General features: G+C 43.3%; 1 protein-coding gene across 2 annotated transcripts in view; it reads right to left on the bottom strand.

Annotated features, from left to right (window-relative positions):
- Positions 1-1,049: 1,049 nt before the first annotated feature.
- TBX5 (T-box transcription factor 5) overlaps positions 1,050-27,095 on the bottom strand; it is a 55,717-nt gene continuing 29,671 nt past the window's right edge. For both annotated transcript variants that reach the window (XM_063646754.1, XM_054445181.2), the window contains exons 8-9: positions 13,328-13,554; positions 1,050-3,228 (exon numbers count right to left, since the gene is read on the bottom strand). In XM_063646754.1, coding sequence (XP_063502824.1) covers positions 2,654-3,228; positions 13,328-13,554 — 802 coding nt within the window. In that variant the 3' untranslated portion in view covers positions 1,050-2,653. The remainder of the gene's footprint in view (positions 3,229-13,327; positions 13,555-27,095) is intronic.

The raw sequence follows: 27,095 nt of genomic DNA on the forward strand, positions 1-27,095 counted from the left end.
TATTGGTTAGGAAATGACAGTGTCCCTTGTCTGATTTGTGAAACTTGCTGTGAGCATGTTTTTAATGATTTTCCAACGGTGGCAACTGTTTGCGTGGTGGGGTGGGGACGCTGATTCCTAATTTGAATGATGTTTCTCTGAAAGCGTAAGACTGACGTATAGAGTTGATAAAATTAGTTTCAAAGGCAATGTCTTCAAAGGCAACTTTTTTTTTTTTTTAAACTGAACCCATCAGAATAAATATCTATTTGGGGCACAGTCAGAACCTGTTCAGTGAAACTTTACTAATGCAGTCCTTTGGGGGAACAGGAAAGCCATTGACCTAGTTTCTCCATTGCACTTGAAAGAAGCTGAATTGTCATTTCTTTATAATTAATTCACACTTCTCAGGGCTTCTTTGCCTGGGAGAGGTCCCAGGGGACCTGATTAAATGAATAATTTGTAATCAACAAGCCAATTATTTCTTTTTCAAGGGGATGTGGCATATTTGATAGCTCTTGATAATTTGAGGGGTGTGGGTATCAAAATTACAAAAACAGAACAAATCTGCAGCACAAATGTACTCACCAATTTGCTTCTCTCTTCTGTCCCATGTGTGTCCTAGACCTCAAGTTCACAAATCCTAGATCCATGGATTTAAAATCAATATCTGATTCACTGATGGTTCATAAAGTTATTTGCAGTAGAACCCCCAAAATGCCTGGCTCCAACAATTAATTCAGAGAAAGAGATTCTTGAAAAACCCAAACATTAGGCGTTACATATAGTATGACCTTTACCATTTTAAATCAGTTGGAATTCCTAAAGACTTTTCTTCTCCAATGCCTACACAAATTCCATTAAAACAAGTAACCTCATTCCAGGGATATAAACCAGTGGATCATATATTCAGCTGCATCACACTCAAGGACAACGGATCCCAAATTCTCCTGAGATGGGCATGAGAAACCACGTGGGGTGAGAAATTCACATGCAAGACAACCTCTTCCTGTTTCCTCCACTTCCTATCTCCTCTATTCAGTCGGTAGAAAGAACAGGAAAAAAAAAATGGGTGTTCAAGTTCCTTGTACTTGTTTAAGCACATGGTATTTATTAGGCATTAATTGGCACACAAATATAAGGCACGAGTACTTAATCCTCACCCTCCCCCCTTAGCAACATAAAGAGACATAATCGCATAGGGACACTCACTTACAAACACACTCACACTCTCTCACGTACTTAAACACACTCAGCCTCACATCTTACCCTGTTCTCTTTATTAGGGTCTGTTTATAAAAGAGGAAAAAAAATTTCTTTTTAATCAAAAAAAGCAAAACACATTCGAAAGAGGAAAAAAACAAAAAAACACAAACTTGGTTTCGAGTATCAATAAAATTAAAAGCTCTTGGCCAGCTCGTATGCTGGGTTTCATTTCATGTTATTACTTAATTAGAATTCCTATTTATAAATAAATAGTACCAGTAAAATATTACATCTGAAGAACCCTACCATAACACTTTACTTACACACTTTTTTTAATACTGTTTTCGGCTTTCAGTAAACAGTTTTGTGTCGGCATTGGTGTGGGCGTGGTATCTTTGGAGAGATATCATCGGTGACTGTGTCTTGCCTCTTCTGTAGGAATTGTGCATTTTGCTTGACATCCAGTTTGGGTTGTTGGTGATGGAGGTTTGGAAGGTTGGGGCTGGCCTTGTTTTTTTCAAAAGATTTTTTTTAATCAGGAAGAATATTTATTTTGGCTTTTTGTCCACAACTCTTGTCAACACAGAGCTTGCACTGTTATCACAATCCTGCCTGCATGTAAACGGGGGCTTTTTAAGTTTTTCAAAGCAAGCTTTCCGGAAGGGAAGCTATAGGCCACGTTTTAGCGACAGACAGCTGGAAAGACAGAGCTGGCAAGATGGTAAGGCTGAATAAGATAGAATGCTAGGGAGCATCAGTGTTATCCTGACTCCATGGGTAAGTAGAGGCAAAACTGAGCACGTGATATTGGAGAAGGCAGGACAAAACCAAAGCAAATGGGGACATAGGGAGGCTTTTCAGAAACATCACATGGCAGAGGTAGGTGCTTTTCTTAGTCAAGGGTAAACGTGAATTTAGGTTTCAGGGATGGTTTACTTGAAGGGAATCCCGCAAGTACATATTTTGAAATATACTTGCCTCAGACCTCCCCCCAAATAAGGGACTGGGTCCCATTAAGAAAATTGAAAGAAAAAAATATATTATCATTTATTATATAACAATGTCAACATTAACACCAAGACAGGGACAGACTCCAACTACGCACTAGGGAAAAACACTCAACGAGGCAAGACTTTCTAGAGCCCAAAAGAAGGAATGGGGGAAGAGATCTGGGGAGTGGCGTGAATGTGGCTGGTTGATGAGTGTGGTGGTCGTGGGGGGTGGGACTCATCTTTTTGTGTTTGTTTTTTTAAGTTTTGAGACAAAACAAGAAAGTCACATTTTTAAAGTTGTGGTTTCAAGCTACTGATTAGATCAGCATCCAGCGACCTTGAGTGCAGATGTGAACATGGGGTGAAATGAAAAATCTTGTCCATGGGGTTCTCTTGGCTACTGTCTCTCTCCTTCTCTCTCTTTCTCCTCTCTCTCTCCCTCTCTCGGAAATGTCTGTTGTGAAGCAGGCCTCACTTTAGCTATTGTCGCTCCACTCTGGCACCATGCCAACTCCGTGCACAGAGTGGTACTGATGAGGGGATAGAGTCCTTGGCACGCCATGAGAGTAGAGGAACTCAGGGGGCTGAAGGGTGCCAGGGGACTGCAGGCCAGTCTGAGGCCCACACTGCCTGACCACAGGCTGGTGGGCCACGGAGGTCTGGTGCTGGAACATTCCCTCTCCCAGCTGTGGGGAGCCATGGTTGGCCATGCCAGCCAGCCGAGGGACCAGGGGCCCCGAGGTGAAGTGAGCAGAGAAGTGCTGGTAGGGTAGCCTGTCCATGGGCTGCACGGTGGTGACGGTGCAGCTGCTGTAGGAAGGCATGCTTGGCCACGTGTTGCAGCTGATGTCCTCCAGGCTGGGCACAGGCTCGCTGGGGGGCGCAGAGCTGGCATACATGCAGGCCTGCCGCTGTGCCGACTCTGTCCTGTAGGAGGCACCCAGGCCCTGCTGCTGTGGATAGCTAGAGCGGTAGAAGGAATCTTCTTCACTGGGTGATGTCTCCATGTAGGGCTTCTTATAGGGATGGTCTGTGGTGGAACATTCTTCCTCTGTGAAGACAGGAGAGACAGCAGTGAGGCCAGGAGCAGGCACCAGGCAGCTAAAAGTGGAGACAGTTATTTGGCCAAAGTACTGAAGAATAAAGCCTGAGAGATTGTTAGCCCAACTGCCATTCTGAAAACAAAAAAAAGGGGGGGTGGACTGTAATGGTTAAGACCTTGGGCTATGGAGTTCTATGCAAACAGTTTGACCTTTCTGGGTTCAGCTTCTTCATCTGTAAGATGGAAAGGGTAGGAAATAGCACTTCCTACAAAGGGCAGTGTTGAGAATTAAATGGGAAAATACGTGAAGCACTTAGTCCAGAGCCCAGAAACACTCAATAAATAGCAACTAACCAGGTGCAGTTGTGCACGCCTATAGTTCCAGCTGCTCGGTAGGCCGAGGAAAGAGGATCACTTGAGCCCAGGAGTTTGAGACCAGCCTGGGCAACATAGTGAGACCCCCCTCATCTCAAAAATAAATAAATAGCAATTATTATTATCTTTCCTCTTCTCCAGCATGTAAATTTCAGAAAAGCAGGACATTGTCTGCCTTATCTATGACTATATTCCCAGAACCTAGTAAACACCTACTATTAACAATAGCATCAACAATAAGTCAAAACAAACATATACAGTGTGTACTCTGCATCGCACGATTCTAAGCACTCTCCATGAAGTAACACATTTAATCACAACAACCCTACCAGGTGGGTTTTACTATTATCCTCATCTTACAGATGAGAGAAAAAGGACTCACGGAGGTTAAGAAGCTTGCCCAAGGTTTTACATGGCTGATAAACAGTAGAGCCAGGATTAGAATCCAAGTAGTCTGACCACAAAGTCCTTGTTTTTCACTGTCTTGATACATAGAGAAAGCATGCAATAAATATTTGTATGATGAATGGATGGATGGATGGATGGATGGATGGATGGATGGATGGATGGATGCATGGATGCATGGATGAGTGGGAGGGAGCTTGAATGAATGTTCAAATCCTTTCCTGATGCCTTATGTAAGCAGGTGCCTAGTTAATATTTGTTAAGTTGGTACAAGTTAATGTGTTGCTGTTTCCTGCTGAGCAAGTCCCTTCCCTTCCCTGTGTACTAGTTATTTCCTAGTGTAGGGAAGTGGAGATAGTTCTGTCTCTGAAAGGGGGTCTCCTTTCACCACTTTGGGGCCACTGGCCCCTTTGAAAACAAGCAAAAGTGCTGGGCTCTTACCTAGAAAACTACATTGAAACACAATGTTTTGAAAACTGCACATGCATACAAGGCTTTGCATACAATTTCAGGGGGTTCAAAGACTCCCTAAAACCCAGACCCTAGGGTAAGAAGCCTAGACATGTCTGGATTTGAATCAGGTTCCTTTACTTAATATCTGCATAATACCAGCAGAGCATCTACGCTCAGAGACTCATCATCTCTGAATCAAAGTGAGTAATACTTACCTTACTGGGTAGCTAAGAACTAAGTAAGATTGAGCATGTAAGTCTCCTGATTTCCGTCAACAGGAACAGCTCTTGTTGCAGGGGTGACACACCAGTCAAGCTTATGGCAGACATAATTCACAATAATACCCTCAAAGTATTCCCTTCAGGGGAAGCAATACTTGGGGGTATCTACCAAAGTATAAACCTCAACACAGACTCATTACTTATCTGAAATTTTACTGTCCAAACTGAAAATTCTCTTTCCTCATCTTTCTGTGTCTTTCTAGTCAATAAATGTTAAGAAATTATGTCTGTCTTTGGAGAAGTGAAGAAAAATGAAACACTGGGGCATCCATGGAACTCACCGTGATGGCTCATGGCCATGAAAACAGAATGCTGAACTAAATAATGAGAGGAAATGATCAGAGCTATTATTTATTGCGTACCTACGACATGACCTTACTCTTCATCTCCCAGTAATTCCTCAAGGTGTCTGCTGTAATGCCTGTCTCATAAAGGCAGAAACTAAAGCTCAGAGAAGTGACTTGCCCAAGGTCACGTGGCTGAGAAGGAACAGAGGCTGGAATCCAAGCTAGATTGGATTGACTTTGCCTACACACCTTGCTTCCAACTCTCTAGATTTCTAATATCCAGTGCCACTCATGCAATCATACAACAGATAATTACTGAGCTGCTCCAAAGTGCTAGGTATTGTGCCAGGTGCTGGAGATAGAGTGGTGAACAGGGTAGACATGATCCTGTTTTTGGTGCATGTCCTCAGTCTCAGTCTATCCTACCATGAGCAGTAAGTGAGGGAGGCTGACACTCTGTGACTGAGAGGTGGTCCTCAGATATAAAGACACAAGTAAGCCATTGACTCAAGACTAAATCCTTTGGCTTTGGACTGGTTTGTAAAACAGCTCCCCAACCCAGGTAGAGTAGCTTGGGTTTGGATTCCACCAATCAGCTCCATTTGTATCAATGTCCAAGTGACTCCCACAGATAAGCCCAAAGTATCTACAAACAAAACATATCTCTTAGGGTTGTGTCCACTTAACGGCAAGCAAACTTACTTCCACTAGACTCTTTCTGGGCCACATCTGGTACCTATAGGATACCAAAAAGATTTGTACCAAAAATAAAAAAAAAAGAAAAACACACTCTTCCAGGTGTTCTATCTACATCATGCCAACCATGCAGATGTTTGAAAACATCCAGATGAGTGAATGGCCACATTTTTCACCTTTTAACTGTGCGTGTTTTTTTGTTTTGTTTTGTTTTTTTATTTTTTTTTGGAGGCTTGAAGACATTGCTATACTCAGCTTCTTTTTGTCCTTACCACCCCCTCCCTTGATTCCTTTCCTTCAATTCTTCCTTCCTTCCCCCAGATTCATAAACCTGAGTGTTTCCATTGTTGCTGGAATCATAACCTTTGGGTTTTCCATTTAACCAGGGTGTTCCCCTTTTCAATAATAGAAAGTACAGCTGCAGGGTACCCTTGGCAAGAGAAAAAAAAACAAGGCAAACTAACTATTCTGAAGTTTCTGATCCCCTTCCAGATTTGTTACAAGTGAAAAAGGAAGAATAATAAGAAAACGGCCGGAACACATTTTGGAAAATCGTAAAATTATACATTCCAGTTTTTAATACCCCAAAGATCTAATGCAGAGCACTAAGAAAAACTCAATCTTGGCTTATTGATGAAAGCAGGTCCTGAACATTCTCAAATTCCTCTCAGCCCTCATCACATTGTAAAGAAATTCCGACTCAAGGATCCAAATTTCAGGTCAGTCATGATAAACGCTCTGGATGTAATCTCTGTGTTTATTTTGGTTATGGCTCAGTTTCTTTCTTTTTTTCTTTTTTCTCTTCTTTGAGAGCCCAATAACTGTTCAACAGCAAAGACCTATCTCCGGCTAAGTCATGATTAACTTTCAGGGTTGGTAAATGTGCAATATTTAAGTATCAAGTCTTCTGATGAGATGAGTCCACAACTCGGCTTCAGAAAGCTGCATATTAAGAGGGTCAATTATATTGCAACTATCCTAAACCCAAATGAGTCTCTTAGGTAACAGTAAATTCTTCCTGATTCTGACCACTCATTATGGCATGGCACTGTAGAAAACCCTAGTACTTTGGATTTTTCTAGATGTTTTTGATTCTGGATAAAGTGACTTTAGTAATGCATCCAGGGCACAGATATTAAGGCACAGAGTTACAGCTCCAATGCTCACTGGCCATGTGACTGTGGATGAATCACCAGGTCATTCCAATCTCAGTTCTTGATTGTAAATGGAGAGAATACCTGAACTTTTTTATGAGATTTAATTGAGGTAATACTGAGGGCAGTTGAGTTTTTATCTTCCTTGCACATAAAGCATTCAAATCTTGTCTGTCCAAATGACCTGGGTCCATTCTCTTTTCCTTCTCTCTCTTTTGGAAGACTGGACAGATAGCTTTCTGAAAGTTGTCCCATACTTAAAAGTATTTGGGTAGATTACAGAGCTGGAAAGCTCACAGGGTGCTTTCAAATACTAATCCTATTGAGCAAATATTGTTATTATTCCCAAATGGGTCATTCCTCTTGCCAATTCAGTTCATTCAGATGAAGAACCATTGGCGAGTCGTCCTAGACAGAGACCCTGAAACTCAGAGTAGTAATCTTTCTGGCTGAGTGACCTTCAGCAAGTTGGGAAGGTGGTTATAATTCAGGTCTTCTGACTCACAGAGCAGTGCTCATTCTGACAGATGGCCCCAGGATTTCCATTTCACGCACTCCTACGTGCTTAGCCAACATGAAAAGGTAGCAAACCTTGACTCTTATGGATGAGTGGGTTGATGAGTAGATGGATGGATGGGTGGGTGAATGGGTGGGTAGATGTATGGGTGGGTGGATGGGTGGATGGATGAATGAGTGGGAGGACTGGTGGATGAGTGGGTGGATGGATGGGTGGTTGGATGGGTGGATGGATGCATGGATGGGTGGGTGGGTAGATGGGTGAACAGATGGGTGGGTTGATGGATGAGTGAGTGGATGGGTAGGTGGATGGATGGGTTGATAGATGGGTGGGGGGATGGATAAGTGGGTGGATGGATAAGTGAATGGGTGGGGGGATGGGTGGATGGATGAGTGGGTGGATGGATGAGTGGGTGGATGGATGAGTGAGTGGATGGATGAGTGAGTGGATAGATGAGTGGGTGGATGGATGAGTGAGTGGATAGATAGATGAGTGATGGATGGGTGGATGGATGAATGAGTGAGTGGGTTGATGGGTGGGTGGACGGGTGAATGGTGGGTGGATGGATTGGTGGGTGGGTGGATGAGTGAGTGGATGACTTTTTGTTGTTGTTGTTGTTATTATTTGTTTTTGGTGTCCCCATGCTTTTAGCTCTTAGCATAAAGTAGGAAGGGTTAGAATGGTATCGTGTGAAGATTTTCAATAGAAATCAAAAGACTCAGTTTCAAACATCACCTAGTCACTACCTGAAACCATTAAATTTACTTACTGGCTTATTATATGTCTCTTCCAGTAAGAATTCAAGTTTCTTGAGAGCAGGAGCCTTTTCCACCATGTCCTCCACTTATCCCAAGCACCTAGCACAGTGTCCATTATACATTAAGTGCTCAATAAATAAAGATTAATCTGATGCATCCATCCCAGATCTGCCACTCATCAGCCACATAAACTTAAAATCTAACCCTGTCTCTTGGTCCTCCATTAGACCCCTGCAAAATAGAGATGGGTGGCATCTCCCCTAGTTCAAAGGCTGCTGCAGGGAACTGGAGAATCAGCAAAGGAATGGATGTGAAATCGCATTTTAAGACACAGCACTGAGAAAATGCACCCTGCAAAGCCCTTTTCCATATCTAATTCCCCTTCCGCTCTCAATCTCTAACTTTCCTTTGAATATCTGATTCAGCTCATGGCTTTGCTAGAATCTTTATTTGGGTTGCTTTTAGTTTCTAATGCGAGTGGGGGTGAGAGTCAGGGGTGGGAGGGAGAAAGACAGACAAGTGCTCTCCCAGGCCCTGGGGTCCTGAATTTGATTGAGTGGCATTGATAAAAGACCTTCCCGGCTTTTTTGGCTCAATCCGTCGGGAGAGATAGTTTGGAGACAGCCGGTTCCAAACACAAGGAGCCCTCCGGCCTGCCTGGCCCTTTGACATTTCATTGGGCCTGACTCCTGGGCTCATTGGAAAGGAGACAGACAATGAGGGGAAGTCAGATAGTGGGGCAGGCAGGGGCCAGGGGGAAAACCACCCATGGAGTTATCACTTAACGAGAATCCCAACTGGAAGGAAACCTCCGCTGATTCCTTATCACTTTACAATGTGGAGGCTGATGATGAATTGCTATTTGTTGTCTCCTAGGCAGGACAGAGAGCCCTCAGCTGGAATGTTCCCTGTCACTGGGAGCTCCCTTTTGGGGGTGGAGGTAGGTGAGAAGGGCAGAGGTTTCTGGAAAGGTGAAAGGATTTCTTCAGGGTGCACGCCCCATTCACCCTGAGCCCACAGGCCTCAGTTTACATCTCGAGCTGGGCCACTCACGAGCTGGGTAACTTTGGGTAAGTTCCTCAGTGTTGGTTTCCAAATCCACAAAGAAGGGGCGTAATTCTTCACCTTGTTATCGCCAACCAGCCACTAAGGCCTGATTCCACCCACATCTCCAGCTTCTCCCCACACTCTGGTCGGAGCCACTGTCTCCTGTTTCAGACCCCATGACGGCCTTTCAATGGGTCTCTGGTGCCAACTAAATAGTCCTGTGCTATCATAGCAAAGTGACTGCTTCCAAATAAAGAACTTAGGCATGTTACTCACAAATTTAAATCCCTCCAATGGACGTGCACTGGTGGTAGGATAAAATCTGACATCTTTCATTAAAATGGCTTATACAGGCTGGCATCTCACTGGTCCCTGCCTTCCCCTCTAGCCCTCATCCCCCACCACTTTGCCCTTGCCCTGAGTGCCAACATCTCAGCCTTCTGTTCACTCCTCAGGGGGCAGGCTCTCCCTCAGCCAAGGGGCTTCATGCATGCTTTCCTCTATGTGTGGATACCCTCACACCTCCCCCTTCTCCTATCCAACACTCACTCTCCTCTGATCTCAGCCTCAAGGCTTCCCTGATCTCCCACCCTAGACTGACACTCCAGTTTGATATTCCTTAACATTTTGCGTATCTCCTTTATAGCATTCAATCATTTATTTTATTTTACTTATTTATTTTTTGAGACAGGGTCTCTCTCTCTCACCCAGGCTGGAGTGCAGTGGTGCAATCACAGCTCACTGCAGCCTTGAACTCCTGGGCTCAAGCAATCCTCCCATCTCAGCCTCCTGGGTTAGCTAGGACCACCGGCAAGTGCCAACATGCCAGGCTAATTTTTTATATTTTGTAGAGATGGAGTCTCACTATGTTGCCCAGGCTAGTCTCAACTCTTGGACTCCAGCAATCCTCCAGCCTCAGCCTCCCAAAATGCTGAGATTACAGGTGTGAGCCACAGTGCCAGGCTTCACAATTTCAATTAAGCAATTTATAATTACTTGTGTAATGTCCGACCTGCTTGCAACAGTGTGAGCTTCATAAGGGCAGGCCTGTGGCAAGCACATGTTCATTGAGCACTTGTAGGTGCCAGACACTGTTCTAGGTGCTTTCTGTGGATGATCTCATTTTCTCTCATCACAATCATATCAAGCAGGTGCTATTGTTATCCTCATTTTGCACAAAAGATAGTTGAGGCCCAGAAAAGTAAAACAACTCATCCATGGGCACACAGCTGCAAAGTGCCGTCAACTGTGAGTATTACTACAGTGGATCAGCCCCCAACTCCAGCTTCCCCAGTGGCCACTCCAAGTTGATTTTAAGTTCATCCAAGGATCCATCAAACACTCCATGAAAGTCAAGTCATAACCTAAGAGGTTTGTGAACCGTGCATTCAAAGCCTCCCTGCCGCGCCCTTCAGGAATGCATTTATAAGGATGCTGCTGTAAATATTGAACCTAAAAAACACCATGATCCTTTTTAACTTCTTCCTGCCTATCTTTTGTTCTGGCATTAATTTAATCGATTAGAGCTCCCGAATTCAAACCTGGTAAGCTCTTAATCAGCATGTTTGACACAGTCTAAAAGACAGATCTTCAGTGGAAAATGAAATTTTGAGATTGTAGCAGATGAGCAAAGGTAACCAAGACGGTATGGAGTGGTGGTGAAATGCACAGGTATAGAATCAGCAGACCAGGCTGGGGTTCAAGAACCACTGGCAGTTTTTGTTTGGAACCTTTCTGAGCCTCAGTTTCCCCATGGATAAAGTGGGTTAATAATAGCATCTACTCCATAGTGTTGTCGAAAAAGCTTGGTCTGGGACTTAGGAAGGGCACCCTTAAATATAATATAAAACAGAATCCCTATTCAGGGACCTGTGTCCCATAGGACATTCTTAACCTCCTGCTCATGCCTAAAGAGGCAGACATATTTGCAGGCATCTGGTCTCCAGTCCATCCGGCAGCAGAGTGCCAGGAGTCACGTCAGGGGGCCTGTTGGAGTGATATTGTTCAGGGCTTTGAGATTCAAGGAGTTTGTATTGGCTTCAGGTAAGTCTGGAAGTCAGGCCTCATCCAGGTCAGCTCCTAGCCCCATGTAAATACCAATGACAGCTCTTCCCTCCTTTAAAAAGCAAGATTGGTAAATGTCAAATAGTCAAACTATGTTACTTTCCTCATGTAACCCCAGCTCCAGTAAAAGCTACCAAAGCATCCATTCCCATTGGTTGTTAGCGAGTTTTTTCCTAAAGGGCTAGGCACTGGGCACTGGATTCACAAAGGCTTGTGTTGACCACTGAGGCTGTGAGGTTCAACAGGCCACTTTGTAGATTAAAATTGGTGTCTTTTAGAGCAAAACAGCTACTACTTTCTGAGTCAACCCTGAGATAACATATGATGTGTATGATTTTTTGACATCTCTGCACCAAGCCTATGAGACAAGTCGTACCCTGAGCCCATATTTACAGATTTTTTAAAATGAGGCTTGGAAAGGTTAAGCAACTTGTCACTACTTATAAAAATTTTTAAATTGCAAAGGTGAACTTCATCCTGATTGATTCTGCAGACCACAGATGCCTACCCCATCTCTTCTGTATCTGTCTTCTCAAGCTCTCACCTAGAGAGGCAGTCTTCTCTGGGAAGACTGATTAAATTAATGCCAGTCCAAAAGACAACAGGCAGATTCCTCCTGGGAGTCACCTTCTGAAGTGATATCTGCCACATACCCAATCACAGCTGCCACCTACTGGGTACTTGCTAACTATCAGATGCTTTAGGAAACATCATCATTTACAAAGTGAGAAACTGAGGCTAGGAGAGGCTAGAACACCTGAGTGAGGTCACACAAGAAGCAGGAAGCAGAGATGAGATTTAAACCCGCATCTCTCTGTCCCCAAAGGCTGCAGTCTCCCCACCATACCATCTACAGCTCACACCAAGCAATGGTTCTATTGAGCTGAACTCCACCACACCACCTGTGCCAAATACTTCTATTCTGGCTCAAAAGAAGGGCCACCAGAAAATTCTTTCTTTAGCTTAGCCCCTTTGGACTTGGATGACTTAGAAAAAAAAAAAAGCCATTCATTTCTCATGTGGCAAAGAAAACCACAGAAGGCCTCAGCTTAGTAGATTTAAATGGGGGATGAGACGCGGAAAATCATTTGTGATGTGTGTGTGTGTGTTGGTTTTGATCAGGAAAAAAAAAAAAAAAGAGTTCAAAATCCACCTGGGAGAAACACTGACACATATGCCAGAGAAGCATTCATAGTCACAAGGGGTTTTCCTACATCACGGCTTGTAATACAATCAGGGACCACTCAAGCAACCTCCCTGCCTACCAGAGGGGGTGGCAAAATAAACTCCATTTTATCCTTTCCAGTCAATTCTTCCTCCTTAGCGGTTAAAAATAAAATAAGGCAGTCTAGGTTCATAAAAAGATACCCAAAACACATTCTAAAGTTTAAAAGAAAAAAAACAGCAAGTTGCAAAAATACATGCAGTGTGATTTCATCTATATTAAAAGTTTTTTAAAAAAATTTTGGGTGTGGTGGCTCAGGCGTGTAATCCCAGCACTTTGGGAAGCCAAGGCAGGTGGGTCACTTGAGCCCAGGAGGTTTAGACAAGTCTGGGCAACATAGGGAGACCCTGTCTCTACAACAACAACAAAAATTTAGTACAGTCTGTGAACGCATGCCTGTAGTCCCAGCTACTAGGGAGGCTGATGTGAAAGGATCACTTAAGCCCAGGTGGTTGAGGCTGCAGTGAGCCATGACTACACCACTGCACTCCAGCCTGGGTGATAGAGCAAGATCCTGTCTCAAAAAAAAAAAAAAAGTAAAAATAAATCTAGTTCTTTCTCTGCACTCTGTGTGTGTGTGTGTGTGTGTGCATAAATGAATACAATAGGTCTGAACATTTCAAATAAGCTTTCTCCAAAGAAGGGGCTGGAACTGGGGGTAGGGACATGTCAAGGGAAATTTTTGTTTTAGCTGTATGGTTTAAATTTCTTATCTCCATGTATTTTTGTGTTGTTTACATTTTTAAATAAATAAAGTAAATAAATGCATACTCCTCACCCCCTCACCCCCAACCCAAGGAAAGGAATAAGAAAGAAAGTGAATTGACCAGGGGTGATCACACTCACCTTTCCTCTTGGTGCAATGGTAAATTTGGCTATGCTCCTGGGGCAGTGGGTATGGATTGGGTGGAGGCAGGAGGTCCTGGGAGGGGCCGGAAACACCATTCTCACACTGGTATTGGGACCCCAAATTGGATGAGGTGGAGAGAGCTCGAGACTCGCTGCTGAAAGGACTGTGGTTGGAGGCCACTTTTTGCCTCACGGTGCTCCTGGGGACAACGGGATATTCTTTACTGAAAGAGAAAAGATGGGAGATAACGCTTATCAGTGCCCTGATACAGATTTCCTGAGTGGCCGAACCAGGCGTGAGAGAATCCACCAGAAAAGTCACAGAATAAGGTAAAAAAAAAGCGGTCTTTGATGAATAAAATGATCCAGTTATATTCATGTCCATCATATTTCACAAATGTATATTTGGGTACTAATTTTTCATGCCTTATACATTAGGCAAGTAGATTTACCAACAGTTCTATACCTAAGCAGAAAAGTAAATAAACACCCCCAGTTAAGAACCCCTTTTAACAATCAATAAACACACATGGTATTTTGAAATATGTCAATTTAGTCTATGTATGTCTTTAAATTCCCTAATTTGAAAGCTAGTTAATCTGAGTATTTATTTAGACTTAACCTGTGGGTGTCCATCTTTAAGGTGGGGCTCAGGTCATTGCCCAAAGTTAGTAAAAACTGGTAGCTGACCACCTAAGAAGGTCAGGTATAATCCTAAGTTACTCTCATCTGGATAGATGGCTGCTAGTGTCAGAATTTCCTCCTGAGCTTCTGTCCTTGTGGCCACTGATATACTTAACTTCTCCATACCTTAGTTTTCCCATCTGTAAAGTAGGGATAATGAATGTCCCCAGTTCAAAGGGCTGTTGATAGAAGAAACGGGTTAATGAGTTAACCATGAAAAGACTCAGAAAGGTACATGGCACACAGTAAATGCTCAACAAATGGCAACCATCATCATTACTGTTATTGTTTTGGGCAGAGAGAATAGAGGGAGGGAAAAAAGAGAGGGAAAGAAAATGAGAAAGAAGGAGGAACAAGGACATAGAAGATTTAAAAAGAAAGAAAGACAGGAAAAAAGAAAGAGAAGAAAGAAAAGAGAAAGAAAGAAAGAAAAGAAAGAGAAAGAAAAAAGAAAGAAAGAAAGAAAGAAAAAGAAAGAAAAAAGAAAGAGAGAGAGAGAAAGAAAGAAAGAAAGAAAGAAAAAGGAAGGAAGGAAGGAAGGTAGGAGGGAAGAAAAGAAAAAGAAAGAAAAACAGCATGGGATCTAAGATTACGCAGCTCCCAATTCAGGCCCCATCCCTATCCCTTACAGGCTGTGTGTCCATCTGACACACAACCCTCCCCTGAGCTTCAGGGCTCACACAGGCAAAGAAAGCATAATAAAAATTCCATGACATCATAGGTATAGCATCCCTCAATGCGTTCAAAATCTGTCCCCTCACACTCTTAGGATTGGTCCTCCACATTCCCTTACCTTCAGATTTTATACCAGGTGTTCCCATTTTTTTTTTCCTCAGAAGGACTCAGTAGAAACCTCTCCTGGGAAGAAGGAAAGTTGTGCTGTGCAGCACCAGGAGGCTCAAAGGAAATGAGAGAGGTGGGGAATGGATGGGATGTGGAAGGTTGCAGAGGAGTAGAGAGAAGGTTGGGGGTGGGGGGGGGGGGTGGTGCTTCAAGATAGAAGGGACAAAGAGAGAAATATCCAAGTATGTGAGAGAAGAACAGCTTGACCCCTAACATCCCATACCCAGCATTTAGGATGCGGATAGGGAATCTTGGGCATGGCATTTACAAACTGCATATATTGCTATACAGCCATTTAAAACATATTTTGGTAACTATATTTCAAATATAATTGGCTTCTCTTGTAACCTATGTATTCTATTGCATGCATTTAATCATATTATTCTTAGAGATGATTCATAGGCTTCAACACACTGCCAGAGAGGCCCATGGCATCAAACAGGTTAAGAACCCCTATCCTAGAAGGAGCATGTGTCAGTAAATCCCAAACTTCAGTCAGACACAATTTTCACCATGATCTAGAACCATCTACTCTTTAACTCATCACATTTTAAAAATTAATCGTTTATCCAAATAAGTTAAGCTTCACTATAAGTGATCATATCTGTGAAATTACAGGCTTGTGGTGCTAATTATAGTTCTTTTAATGCAATTAAGACAAATGTTTATGTGCCTATGGTCATAGCAACTCAGGAGGCTGAGGCAAGAGGATTGCTTGAGCCCAGGAGTTTGAGGCTGCAGTGAGCTATGACTGCACCATTGCACTCCAGCCTGGGTGACAGAGCGAAACCCTGTCTCAATCAATCAATCAATCAATCAATCAATCAATCGATCAATGCTTAACTATTAAAATTAAAGAATATACCTGAAATAATCTCATGTGCAAAGAGCTACACATAACGCATTTTGAAGGATCTTGAATTCGTCCATTTCATCCTTTCTATGACTCTATGTGGTATTACTTTTGATCCCATTTTACAGATGAGGAAGTTGAGGCCCAGGGAGATGAAGCAACTTGTTCAAGATCACAGAGTTAGAAAGAGACACAACTAAAATTCGAATCCAATCATTTCCTCATAACTTTTGCATTGTCTCCTAATGATGTCTTTCAATTTTTACAACACAATATGCTTTTAGGGGAGCAGGGTTTTGGGGCACAAGACTCTTTCTACTTCTACCCCCTCAAGTGTGTGAACATCTCCACCCTATGTCCCTGCCTTTGTTTGTCATGTGAAAGCACATCAGAGTGGCCAGGCAGGAACACAGAGCATCTGCCAAGTTTCCATGAGGCTACAGACAACCTCAGGACACCCAGGGGTCTCCTAGCCCAGCTTTCCTGTGCCATCTCAGAACCAAAGCTGGAGCCATCTGAGCAGCCGCACCAGTCAGAATCTCCCCCTGGGGCCAGGAGGCTGAAGGGAATGGAATTAGCTTTATAGCTCTTGCTTTGTGGTTCAAGCTACGTAATGGAAAAAAAGAAAAAGAAAAAGAAGAAAAATTATAATAACAATAAAACATTATAAAAGTTGTCAAAACTTGCTGGCAATTCTATTTAGATCTATTTAGTTCCAATATTTTGCTGTCAGAGCTCCAAGAGGAAGGGGGAAATCTCTTTTGGTTTTATATTTTTAATAGGAATGGTTTTTCTTTTTAATTAAAGAAAATAACCTCCAAAAAATGTTGGCTGAGAGAATTTACAAGAGAATGTATCAGTGGACTCCGTGGAATTCTCCATTCCAGTACAGCCAAATTGCAAAATTGCTCTCTGGAAAGGCCAAGTCCTGCTTTTGATTACTAACACAGAAGTGGGAAAAGCAATATTATCCCAATAACCACTTGTCCCTCACAGCTTGTTTCCCTCTAAGGAGCCTGAAACATCATCCCCATCACCAATCATGAACATCTCTGTTAATGCCTGAAATACAATGTCCCCAAACCCCTCTGACAGGTGTCAAAATATGGGCGTGGAATGGGGAAGTGACTTCTCAATCATTATAGAATTACACAGGCAAAGGAAAGAAAATGTTAGGATCAAACAACAGCGGGGCAATTTTCACATAGCTCATCCATGGATCAAAGGAACAGTCAATCAAAGAGACGTGGTTAGTATCATTATGGCAGAAATCTCTAAAGTCCTCCAGATGAGAAGATAAAACTATTTTCTTCTACAGCTTGAGAACATCCATGAAGAAGCAACGACACAAGGGAATTAAAGTGAAAGTTGAAAAGCCCTTGTGTCTCTGGAAATACAGGCAGCAAAAGGAGCCTGCTCTTTTTTTAATCATCATCATCATCATTCTCATCTACATTGTTCTTCAAGTGCCTCCTAATGTTCCAGCCACTGTACTGCTTGACTTATATGCTTATCCTGATTTGATCCTGGCAAGAACCTCATTTCACAGGTACAGTTAGATTTACATTAGAGATAAGAAAATGCAGATGGGCCAGGCACGGTGGCTCACGCCTGTAATTCCAGCACTTTGGGAGGCTGAGGCAGGCAGATCACTTGAGGTCAGGAGTTCAAGACCAGTCTGGTCAACATGACGAAACCCTGTCTCTACTAAAAATACAAAAATTAGCTGGGCGTGTACTTGGGAGGCTGAGGTAGGACAATCACTTGAACCTGGGAGGTAGAGGTTGCAATGAGCCAAGATCTCATCATTGCACTCCAGCCTGGATGACAAGAGTGAAACTCTGTCTCAGAAAAGAAAAGAAAAGGAAAGAGAAAAGAAAAAAGAAAAGAAAGAAAAGAAAAGGCAGGTACAGAGAGGTCAAGTGACTTGTCCCAGACCACACAGCTAAGAGGCAAAGCTGAGTCTCACCCAGGGTCAGTCCTATTCCAAAACTCATGCCACCTAATACTTTTAAAAAAGCACACACACAGAAATATATTTTCTCATAGTTCTGGAGATGTGGGTGCTAGCATGGTCAGTTTCTGGTGATGCCTGTCTTCCTCGCTTGTGATGGCCGCCTTCCCTCAGTGTCCTCACATGCCAGGCAGGGAGGGTTAGGGTGGGGGATGATCTCTCTCTCTCTCTCTATCTTCCTCTTTTTTATATGGTCACCATCCTGTGAGATTAAAGCCCCTCACTTATGACCTCATTTAACCTTTTTTTTTCTATCAGTTATCATGTTTATTATTTTCACATAACATTTTAAAAATTTTTTTGTTTTGGGGGAATAGGTAGTGCTTGGTTACATGGATTAGTTCTTTAGTGCTGACTTCTGAGATTTTGATGGACCCATCACCTGAGCAGTGTACACTGTACCCAATATGTAGCCTTTTATCCCTCATCCCCCTCCCGCCCTTCCCTCCAAGTCCCTATATGAAGGGGAATGGTGGAACAGGGGTGAGTGATAAAAGTCCCCATAAGCCCATTATATCAGCCACCTAACTAATACTTAATAATTAGCAATTGTTACCTCCATACCAACTACTTGGCAAATCCCACTTCATAAGGCATGCCAGTAATGAGAGAATTGGATATTGGCTCCACCTGGGCAATATCAAGATTTACTGATCGATCCTACCGTTTGCAGAAACTTTAGTTTGCAACAGTCAAATCTCACTGCTCTCTGCTGTGTCAAGCAGCTACACCTGTATCCCATGGACAAGCTCTGACAAGAGTCTGGGACCCCCGACCCCAACACGAGCTGGGGGTCCTGAGTACCTCAGCTGGCCTTGGGTATCAGCGCCCACAGACCAGCTTCTCCCCAGCTCTGCCCTTCTCTCACGTTCTGTTTCACGTGAGCGAGTGCAATGAATGACGCCATTGTCGCCGGGTCTGGGTTGTAAAACGTTACAAGGGAATATTGAAATCCACGGCCAAACTGCATCCTCAGCCTCCCTCCAGCTAATGAACACCCGGGAGAACGTTTTCCACCACAGCAGACTGAATTGGCCTTTTCACGGGAGCAGGTGGCAGGGGCGCTGGCATGTTCAGATTTTTGTGTTTGTTTGTTTTCCCCTGGTGATCCTTACCCAATTTCTGGCAGCCTTTTTCAAACAACTAAAGCAGTGCACTGGGGCAAGGCGAGGGACTGTAAAATCCCTCTTCTCTTGGAGCAAATTCCTCTTCTCGATAGCATTTTAATCTGTGATTAAAATTAAAAAGGGGGCCACATCACCCCTTGAGAGCTTTCTTGATTTATTAACATTCTAATACACTTGAGGAAGTTGTTCTGATCTAACAGGCATGGACATAGCAGGGACTGTGGAGGGCACACCCAAGGCTGGATTTAGCCTAGCGCAAATAGTAAATAATCACTGGCTTCTTCAAGTCTGCAAAGTGCTTACTCAGTTTACACTACACCAGCAGGAGAAGGGCGCTGGGTACCATGTTGCTGATGAGAATAAGCGGACACAATGTTCTCACTTATAAGTGGAGCTAAAGAATGTGTACAATGTGGGCGTGGACATAGAGCGTGGAATAGCAGACATTGGAGGCTCCAACCGGTGGGAGGTGGGTGAGGGATGAGAAATTACTTAATGGATACAATGTACACTATTAAAGTGATAGTTACACTAAAAGCCTGACTTCAACACTATGCAATAGATCCAGGTATAAAAGCTACCCTTGTACTCTCTAAATTTATACAAATTTCAAAAAAGAATGGGGGTGAGGGCACAAAGAGGTTATAAAACTTTCCCATTGTCGGTTTTTTCTTTTGTTTTTAAGACAAACTCTCACTCTGTTGTCCAGGCTGGAGTGAGGTGGCATGAACATAGCTCACGGTGACTTCAAGCTCCTGGGCTCAAGGGGTCCTCCTGCTTCAGCCTCCCAAGTAGCTGGAACTGTAGGCATGTGTCACCACACCCAGCCAATAGTTACATATTTTTTTTTAGAGATGGGGTCTTGCTATATTGCCCAGGTTGGTTTTGATCTGGCCTCAACTGATCCTCCCCTCTGCCTCCCAAAGCACTGGGATAATAGGCACGAGCCACCTTGTAAGGCCTAAATTTCCCATTGTTGACTCAACCAGGGCTATATGATTTGAGGGGTGCCAAGAAACTCAAAGGCACTTCTCTCTCTGGCCTTAAGCACCCACCACTTTAAAAATTTTGGCCTGGGGCCTTGGGTCCCACTTGTTAAATCTGTAGATAATATAGTATCACTTCAAGCTCAGGCTCCGAAGTCAGGCCAGGTGAATGTGCCTTCCTTCAGTACCCAGCCACGAACTTGACCACTACGTTGCTGGCTAGGTTCTTCCTTTTCCCAAGCCTCAGTCTTCTGTCTGTAAAATGGGGATAATAAAATAGCCACCTCTTTGGGGTTATAAAATGAAATGATGCATGGAAAGGCTTAGCGCGTACACACACACACACACACACACACACACACACACTGGGGACACATTGCTCAATAAACACTATTTTGTAAATATACATTATTATATTTTGGAGCAGAGGTTCTTACCCAGCAAGGGCTTCCAATGGGTGTGAATACCCAAAAATGTCAAATATTTAGAGCTGATCACTTTTTCTAGGAAGAGGTTCACATTTGCATTGGCTACTCCAAAAGGGTCTGTGATTCAAACAACGGTTTTGACTCAAACTATACAGATGGTTCGGAAATCATGGAGAAAAGTCCTGGACAATTCATGACATTACCCTTTGTCTCAGTTTCCCTGTTTGCATAACAGAGAACAAGAGGCCTATCTCACAGGGTAGGTGTGGATTCTGCGGGTAAAAGCTAGATGTAAAACTACAGACAAGAAAGGACAATTCAAGCTAAACTTTGTAAAACTACAGACATAAAAGGACAATTCAAGCTAAAGTTTGTTTGTTTGTTTGTTTTTGAGATGGAGTCTCGCTCTGTCACCCAGGCTGGAGTGCAATGGCGCAATCTCAGCTCACTGCAACCTCTGCCTCCCAGGTTCAAGCGATTCTCCTGCCTCAGCCTCCCAAGTAGCTGGGACTACAAGCACCCACCACCACGCCCGGCTAATTTTTGTATTTTTAGTAGAGATGGAGTTTCACCATGTTGGCCAGGCTGGTCCCAAACTCCTGACCTTGTGATCCACCCACCTTGCCCTCCCAAAGTGCTAGGATTATAGGCATGAGCCACTGCACCCAGCCTCAAGCTAAACTTTTAATGAATTTATGGTAATAATTCATCAAATAGTCTAGTACTGAATTGAACAGCCAATATTTTAGTCCAGTCTTGTAAACTAACCATTTAAACCAGCTTAACTATGACTTAAGTTTAGTCTTTTCTTTTGCATGATTTTGGAACAGGGGTAGGGTGGTGAGAAGGAGTCCTCCAAGGCCTCAATCCTTCTGGAAGCTGGAATGCTACAGCTTTCTCAAACTGCTTTCTGTACCAAAGGGATTGTCTTGGGGCATCCTTTGTTCTGGAGAAAATCATGTGGAGGCCATTGATGATTGAGAAGTAAGCCAAGGACTTCCTGGTGACCTTCGCTTCTGATGATGACCTTGGCAAAGTCACCCAAAGCAACTATTTCTGAAGGAATGCTAAATGTTTTGTGTGCTAATATAAAAGTCTGCCTCCTTCCCTGTTCAAAACAACTACAAGGTAGCAGTCTCTTGGAAAATAAAATTTTAATGTGAGGGTGTTAATTAGTGGAGTTAGGTGGTTGGGGGACACGGCTTAGGGTGGGGATGGACAAAGACAAGGAACTTCCTCTAGGGGAGTTGGTTTCAAGCTTGGCTGCATACCATAATCACCTGGGAAATTAAAAATATATATATTGACACCCAAACTCACCCCCAGGGAATTATTGTTCTGGGGAACAGCACGGGCATTGGGAGTTTTTAAAAGCTTCCCAGGAGAAAGAAGTCTTCCACAAAAGAGTACACACTGGATGATCCTATTTATATGAAATTCTATAACAGACAAAACTAACCTATGGTGAAAAAAAGTCAGAGCATTGATTGTCTCTGGTGAAGAGAAAGGAGGCAGGGAGTGACTAAGGAGACGGGAAATGAGAGAATTTTCTGGGGTGATGGGAATGTTCTATATTTTGAAAGGGGCTTGGGTGCATGTGCCAAACAGTGAGAGGCGTATGTAAGATTTGTGCATTTCACCCTATATAAATTCAACCTAAAATAAAGGAGTGTGAACAAAAATTGAGTCCTAGTTAATGATGTGCACACTGTAGTGTTTGGGGTAAAATGTACTCATGTCTGCAATTTAATTTGAAATGCATCAAGAAAAAGAAGGAGGGAGGGAGAGAGGGATGGAAGGATGGATGATAAATGGATGGATAGATGAGTGGATGGAGGGATATGTGGTAGAGCAAATATATAGCAAAATTTTAATTGTAGACTCTAAGCAGTGAGTACATGGGCACTCATCGTACAATTCTTGCATGTTTCTCACACTCCTTCAATTTTTCATAATAGAACACTGAGGGGAGGACTACAGGTAATGCTAATGTTCAATGTGAGTTGAGTACTAAGTAGAGAGAAGGGTTGCCTTTTATGTAAAACAGCCCATACATGGGCTTTGTTTGCAGAAATACAATCACGTGTTCATCTGCATTCTCTAGTGCTCACTCATTCTCTAGAACCAAGGGATTACCCAAGTGTGACCAGGGGACACCTCCATCAGAGACACTGGAGAAAACTGTTGAAGGGCAGTTTCTGACCCATCCCTGGAGCCACTGACTCAAACCTCTGAGAGTGAGACCTAGAAATCTTTTTTAACAAGCCCCCCAGGTAATTGTGATGTCTACCAAAAGTTTGAGAAACACTGCTCAATTGTGGATGAATGAAACATACAACTCAATAGTGGTGAAAAAAATCCCATTAAAAATGGGCAAAAGACCTGGATAGACGTTTCTCAAAAGAAGACATACAAATAGACAAGAGGTATATTTAAAAAGTACAACTTCATTACTCATTGAGGAAATACAAATCAAAGCCACATGAGATATATCACCTTACACCTGTTAGGACGGCTATTCTCAAAAACAAAAGATAACAGATGTTGGCAAGGATGTGGAGAAAAAGGAATCCTTGCACACTGCTGATGGGAATGCAGTTGGTGCAGCAACCATGGAACACAGTATGGAGGTTCTCCAAAAAATTAAAGATAGAACTATCATCCAGGCACAGTGGCCCATGTTCTCTCATCCCAGCACTTTGGGAAGCCAAGGCAGGAGGATCACTTGAGCTCAGGAGTTCAAGACTAGCCTGAGCAACATAGCAAGGTCTTGTCTCTGCTGAAATTGAAAAACATTAGCAAGGCATGGTGGCACGTGCCTGTAGTCCCAGCTACTTGGAGGGCTGAGGTGGGAGGATTGCTTGAGCCCAGGAAGTGGAAGCTGTAACGAGCCCTGATCATGACACTGCATTCCAGCCTGAGCAACAGAGTAAGACCTTGTCTCAAAACAAAACAATATATAAATAACCAAAAAAATAGAACTATCATATGTATATGTGATATATATACATATATATATACATCATATGTATATGTATATGTATATGTATATGTATATGTATATGTATATGTGAAGAGGGATATATGTATATCCCTCTTCTAGATATACACCCAAAGGAAATGAAATCAGTATCTTAAAGAGATATCTACACTCCCATGATCATTGCAGCATGATTCAAAAGAGCCAAGATATGGAATCAGCCTGAGTATCCATGAGTGGATGAATGGATACAGAAAATATGGTGTGTGTATATATATATACACACACACACTAGAATACTATTCAGCCTTAAAAATAAAGGCTGAATGTCGTTTGAGACAACATGAATGAACCTGGAGGACATTGTTAAGTGAAACAAGCCAGACACAGAAAGATCAACATGACATGACTCACTTGTAGGTGTAATCTAAAATAGTCAAACCTGTAGCAGTGGAGAGGAGAATGGTGGTTGCCAGGAACTGGGGAGAGGGGAAATGGGGAGATGTTGGTCAAAGGTTACAAAGTTTCAGTTATACAAGAGGCATAATTCCTGGAGAGCTAATGTACAGCAATGTGAATACAGTTAACAGCACTGTATTGTGTACTTAAAATTAACTAAGAGGGTACATCTTAAATATTTTTATATATATACATACATACATATACACACACACACACAAGAAAATAAAATGGTAACTATATGAGGTGCTGAATATGTTGATTAGCTTGATCATGGTAATTATCTCACATTTACGTATATTAAACTATTAAGTTGTATAACCTAAGTATATACACTTTTTGTCAATTATACCTCACTAAAGATGAGGAAAAAACAGAGGGGTGAGTGAGTTGCTCCCAACCCTGTTCCCGAATAGCAGATATGCTGGGGATGGGTTGGGTAGGGGTGGAGGTACCTAAGTGGGAAAGTGGGAATGTGGCAGGGGTGGGTTCTGAGCATCCATGCCTTGACAAATAGCCATGATCCAAGATGAGATCCTTTCAGAAAAACATCTCAGTTTTACAGCTTCACTTAGGCTGTCTCAGCTCCCCAGACACAACCCCTCTCTTGTTTTACATAAATGCACTGCTTCCCTGGAGGAAGCCATGTGGCTAGGTAAATTACAACCCTAAGAGGGGAGTTAATGCCATCTCCAGAAGGTTGTCTAACGTTGTCTCGAAAACCACTTCTCATTAATTGGGCATTCAGATTACCTTTAACCACAAGCGTGAGAACACAAGGGTGCTAAGCCTTCAGTTTGAAAAATGATCATTTGAGGTTAAGAGCTGAAACTTAATTTAAAATTAGGAAGGAAGGAATAGAAGAGGGAAGGTTCAAATAGAAGAATTTTAAACTTTTAGGAGACCCAGGCCTTATACATCCCTCGAAATTGTTTAAATGTTTTAAATTGAGACAGCATTTTGCTCTGTTGCTCAGGCTGGAATGCAGTGGCATAATTACAGCTCACTGCAGCCTCGAACTCCTGGGTTCAAGCCTGGAGGCTCCTGTCTCAGCCTCCAGAGTAACTGAAACTACAGACACATGCTATCACGTGCAGTTAATCTTTTTTTTTTTTTTTAATCTTTTTCTTCTTTTTTTTTTAGAGACAGGATCTTCGTATGTTGTTCTGGTTGGTCTCAAACTCCTGATCTCGAACAATCCTCCTGTCTCAGCCTCCCAAAGTGCTGCGATTACACACATGAGCCACCACACCTAGCCTGAATTCTTTTTCTCTATTCATATATTGTGAGTCTTTCAGAGGGTCTCTTGCTTTAATTAGATTTTCAAAAGGAGCCTTGCACCCATTTTCAGAACCCCTATCCTAGAGAAACAAGGTAGAGAGGGTGAAAATAAGCACCCACAGAGGCAGGTGAGGTTGGTCAGTTCCCAATGTGGCTGCGTAGAGTCCTTTCAATAACCAAACTGGAGCTGAGTAATGGGTGGGCTTCAGTCTGGCTGAGACATTCTGGACTCCAAACTTTCCCATCCACTCTCTGGTTGGGTGGCTCAGATCCCAGTCACCCAAAACAGAGCTTCAAGGTACCCCTTAGGTTCAGGCACCACGCCCCCTGATGTCATCTGCAGCACACTAAAAGAGCAAAGAAGTAAAGGGAGCTTCATTTCATCCATGAAGAACTCGGAGGCCAACCAAGTCTCCCAATCCATTTGGGATTTATAACCCCCATAAATACTTCTTATGGTGAAAAGACCAGTCATTGCTCATGGTCATTCTGTGTGAGGTGAGGTAAGAAATACCGAGATGAAGGACCTTGCTATTGCTTGTTCATATTCTGGGGTTTATGGTTACAAGAAGATGAGCAGGCAGAAGCCCAGTTTAGTGGAAAAAGAGGTTCTCTCCATCCTGAAGAAAGCAAGCTTGCATCCAGGCAGGCCCATTCATTCAAACTAACTGTGTGACCGTGGGCAAGTCAACCTGGCATCTGGCTTCAACAGAACATGGACCGTGTCTTAACACCTACCAGCGATGGAGCATCCCTCTGGGCCAGACACTGCACTGCGTGCTTCTGTGCCTGCTGAGGCAGTTTTAAAACACGTTGACACATTCCTAGACACTCCATCTAGGTAGAGGCGAGAACTTGTCCTCCCTTCTTGAATCTGTTTTCTGTTTTGTTTTGTTTTCTTTTCTTTTCTTTTTTTCGAGACGGAGTTTCACTCTTGTTGCCCAGGCTGGAATGCAATGGCACAATCTGGGCTCACTGCAACCTCTACCTCCAGGGTTCAAGCAATCCTCCCACCTCAGACTCCCAAGTAGCTGGGATTACAGGTGTGTGCCACCACACCCAGCTAATTTTTTGTATTTTTAGTAGAGATGGGGTTTCACCGTGTTGTCCAGGCTGGTCTCAAACTCCCTGAATCTGAACCCACCTGAGTGAGTCACATTCAACCAAAAGAATGCAGCAGAAATGACACTACCTGACCTCCAAGGTGCAGTCAGCAAGGACCAGGCGGCTTCCACTTCCGTGAGAAAGTCTGAACACCCTGAGTCTGCCATGCTAGAGAGGCCACATTCTGATTTTTCAGTGGACAACAGCTGAGGTCCCATCCAAAAGCAGCATCAACTGTGGGTCACAGGAGTGTGCCAAGCTGGACATCCTGCCTGACCTGCCTTCCGATACCGGTAGCCCAGCCACCATCTGATGGCCAGCAAGAATTGCACAGCTGAGTCCTTCCAAATAGCATGACCCACCAATCACAGACAAAATAAAAGTGCCTCCTTGGTGCTTCCTGCTTCCCCTTGCACACAATGGTGACCAGCAAGGCCTGGTCTTTTCATCACATGCAGCATTTATGGGACATTAGTGGGGGCTAGCAGATTGCAACTGTAGGGAACTTGGGGACTTTGATGGTCTGGGAGCTCTTTGTGGAAGTGTATACTTCCTTCCTCTGTTAGAAGACTCCCAGTGTGTTGTTGGGGAAAGTTGTCTCAGGTGAGCCACTTTGGCTGGCCTGGATTTAGCATCACACACAGAGAACAGATGGGATAGTTTGGAAGCCAGGGTGTCCCAGCCAGCCCAGCTTAAGCTTGGGAGTCATTTGTTATGCAGCAATAACAATCAGTACACACACGTTACCTCATTTCTTCCTTGCAACAGGCCTGGAGGTAGGCTCTGTAATGATTTCCTTTTTACAGATGAGGAAACAGACACTTGGTGGAGTAGAAATGCCCCAGAGCTGCTCAGTGCAGCAGCCTGGACCCCAGCTCCTCAGCCTGTTTCCATCCATGGACCCTGGTCCCCTGTGTGTTGATTCATCCTTGTATGCCTAGTGTTTGGCATACAGCAAACACTTAACAAATGTTTTAGTTGCAAAACAAATCAATGGATCAAAAGC

The sequence above is a fragment of the Pongo pygmaeus genome, chromosome 10 (assembly GCF_028885625.2).
Source record: "Pongo pygmaeus isolate AG05252 chromosome 10, NHGRI_mPonPyg2-v2.0_pri, whole genome shotgun sequence".
NCBI classification, from domain to species: domain Eukaryota; kingdom Metazoa; phylum Chordata; class Mammalia; order Primates; family Hominidae; genus Pongo; species Pongo pygmaeus.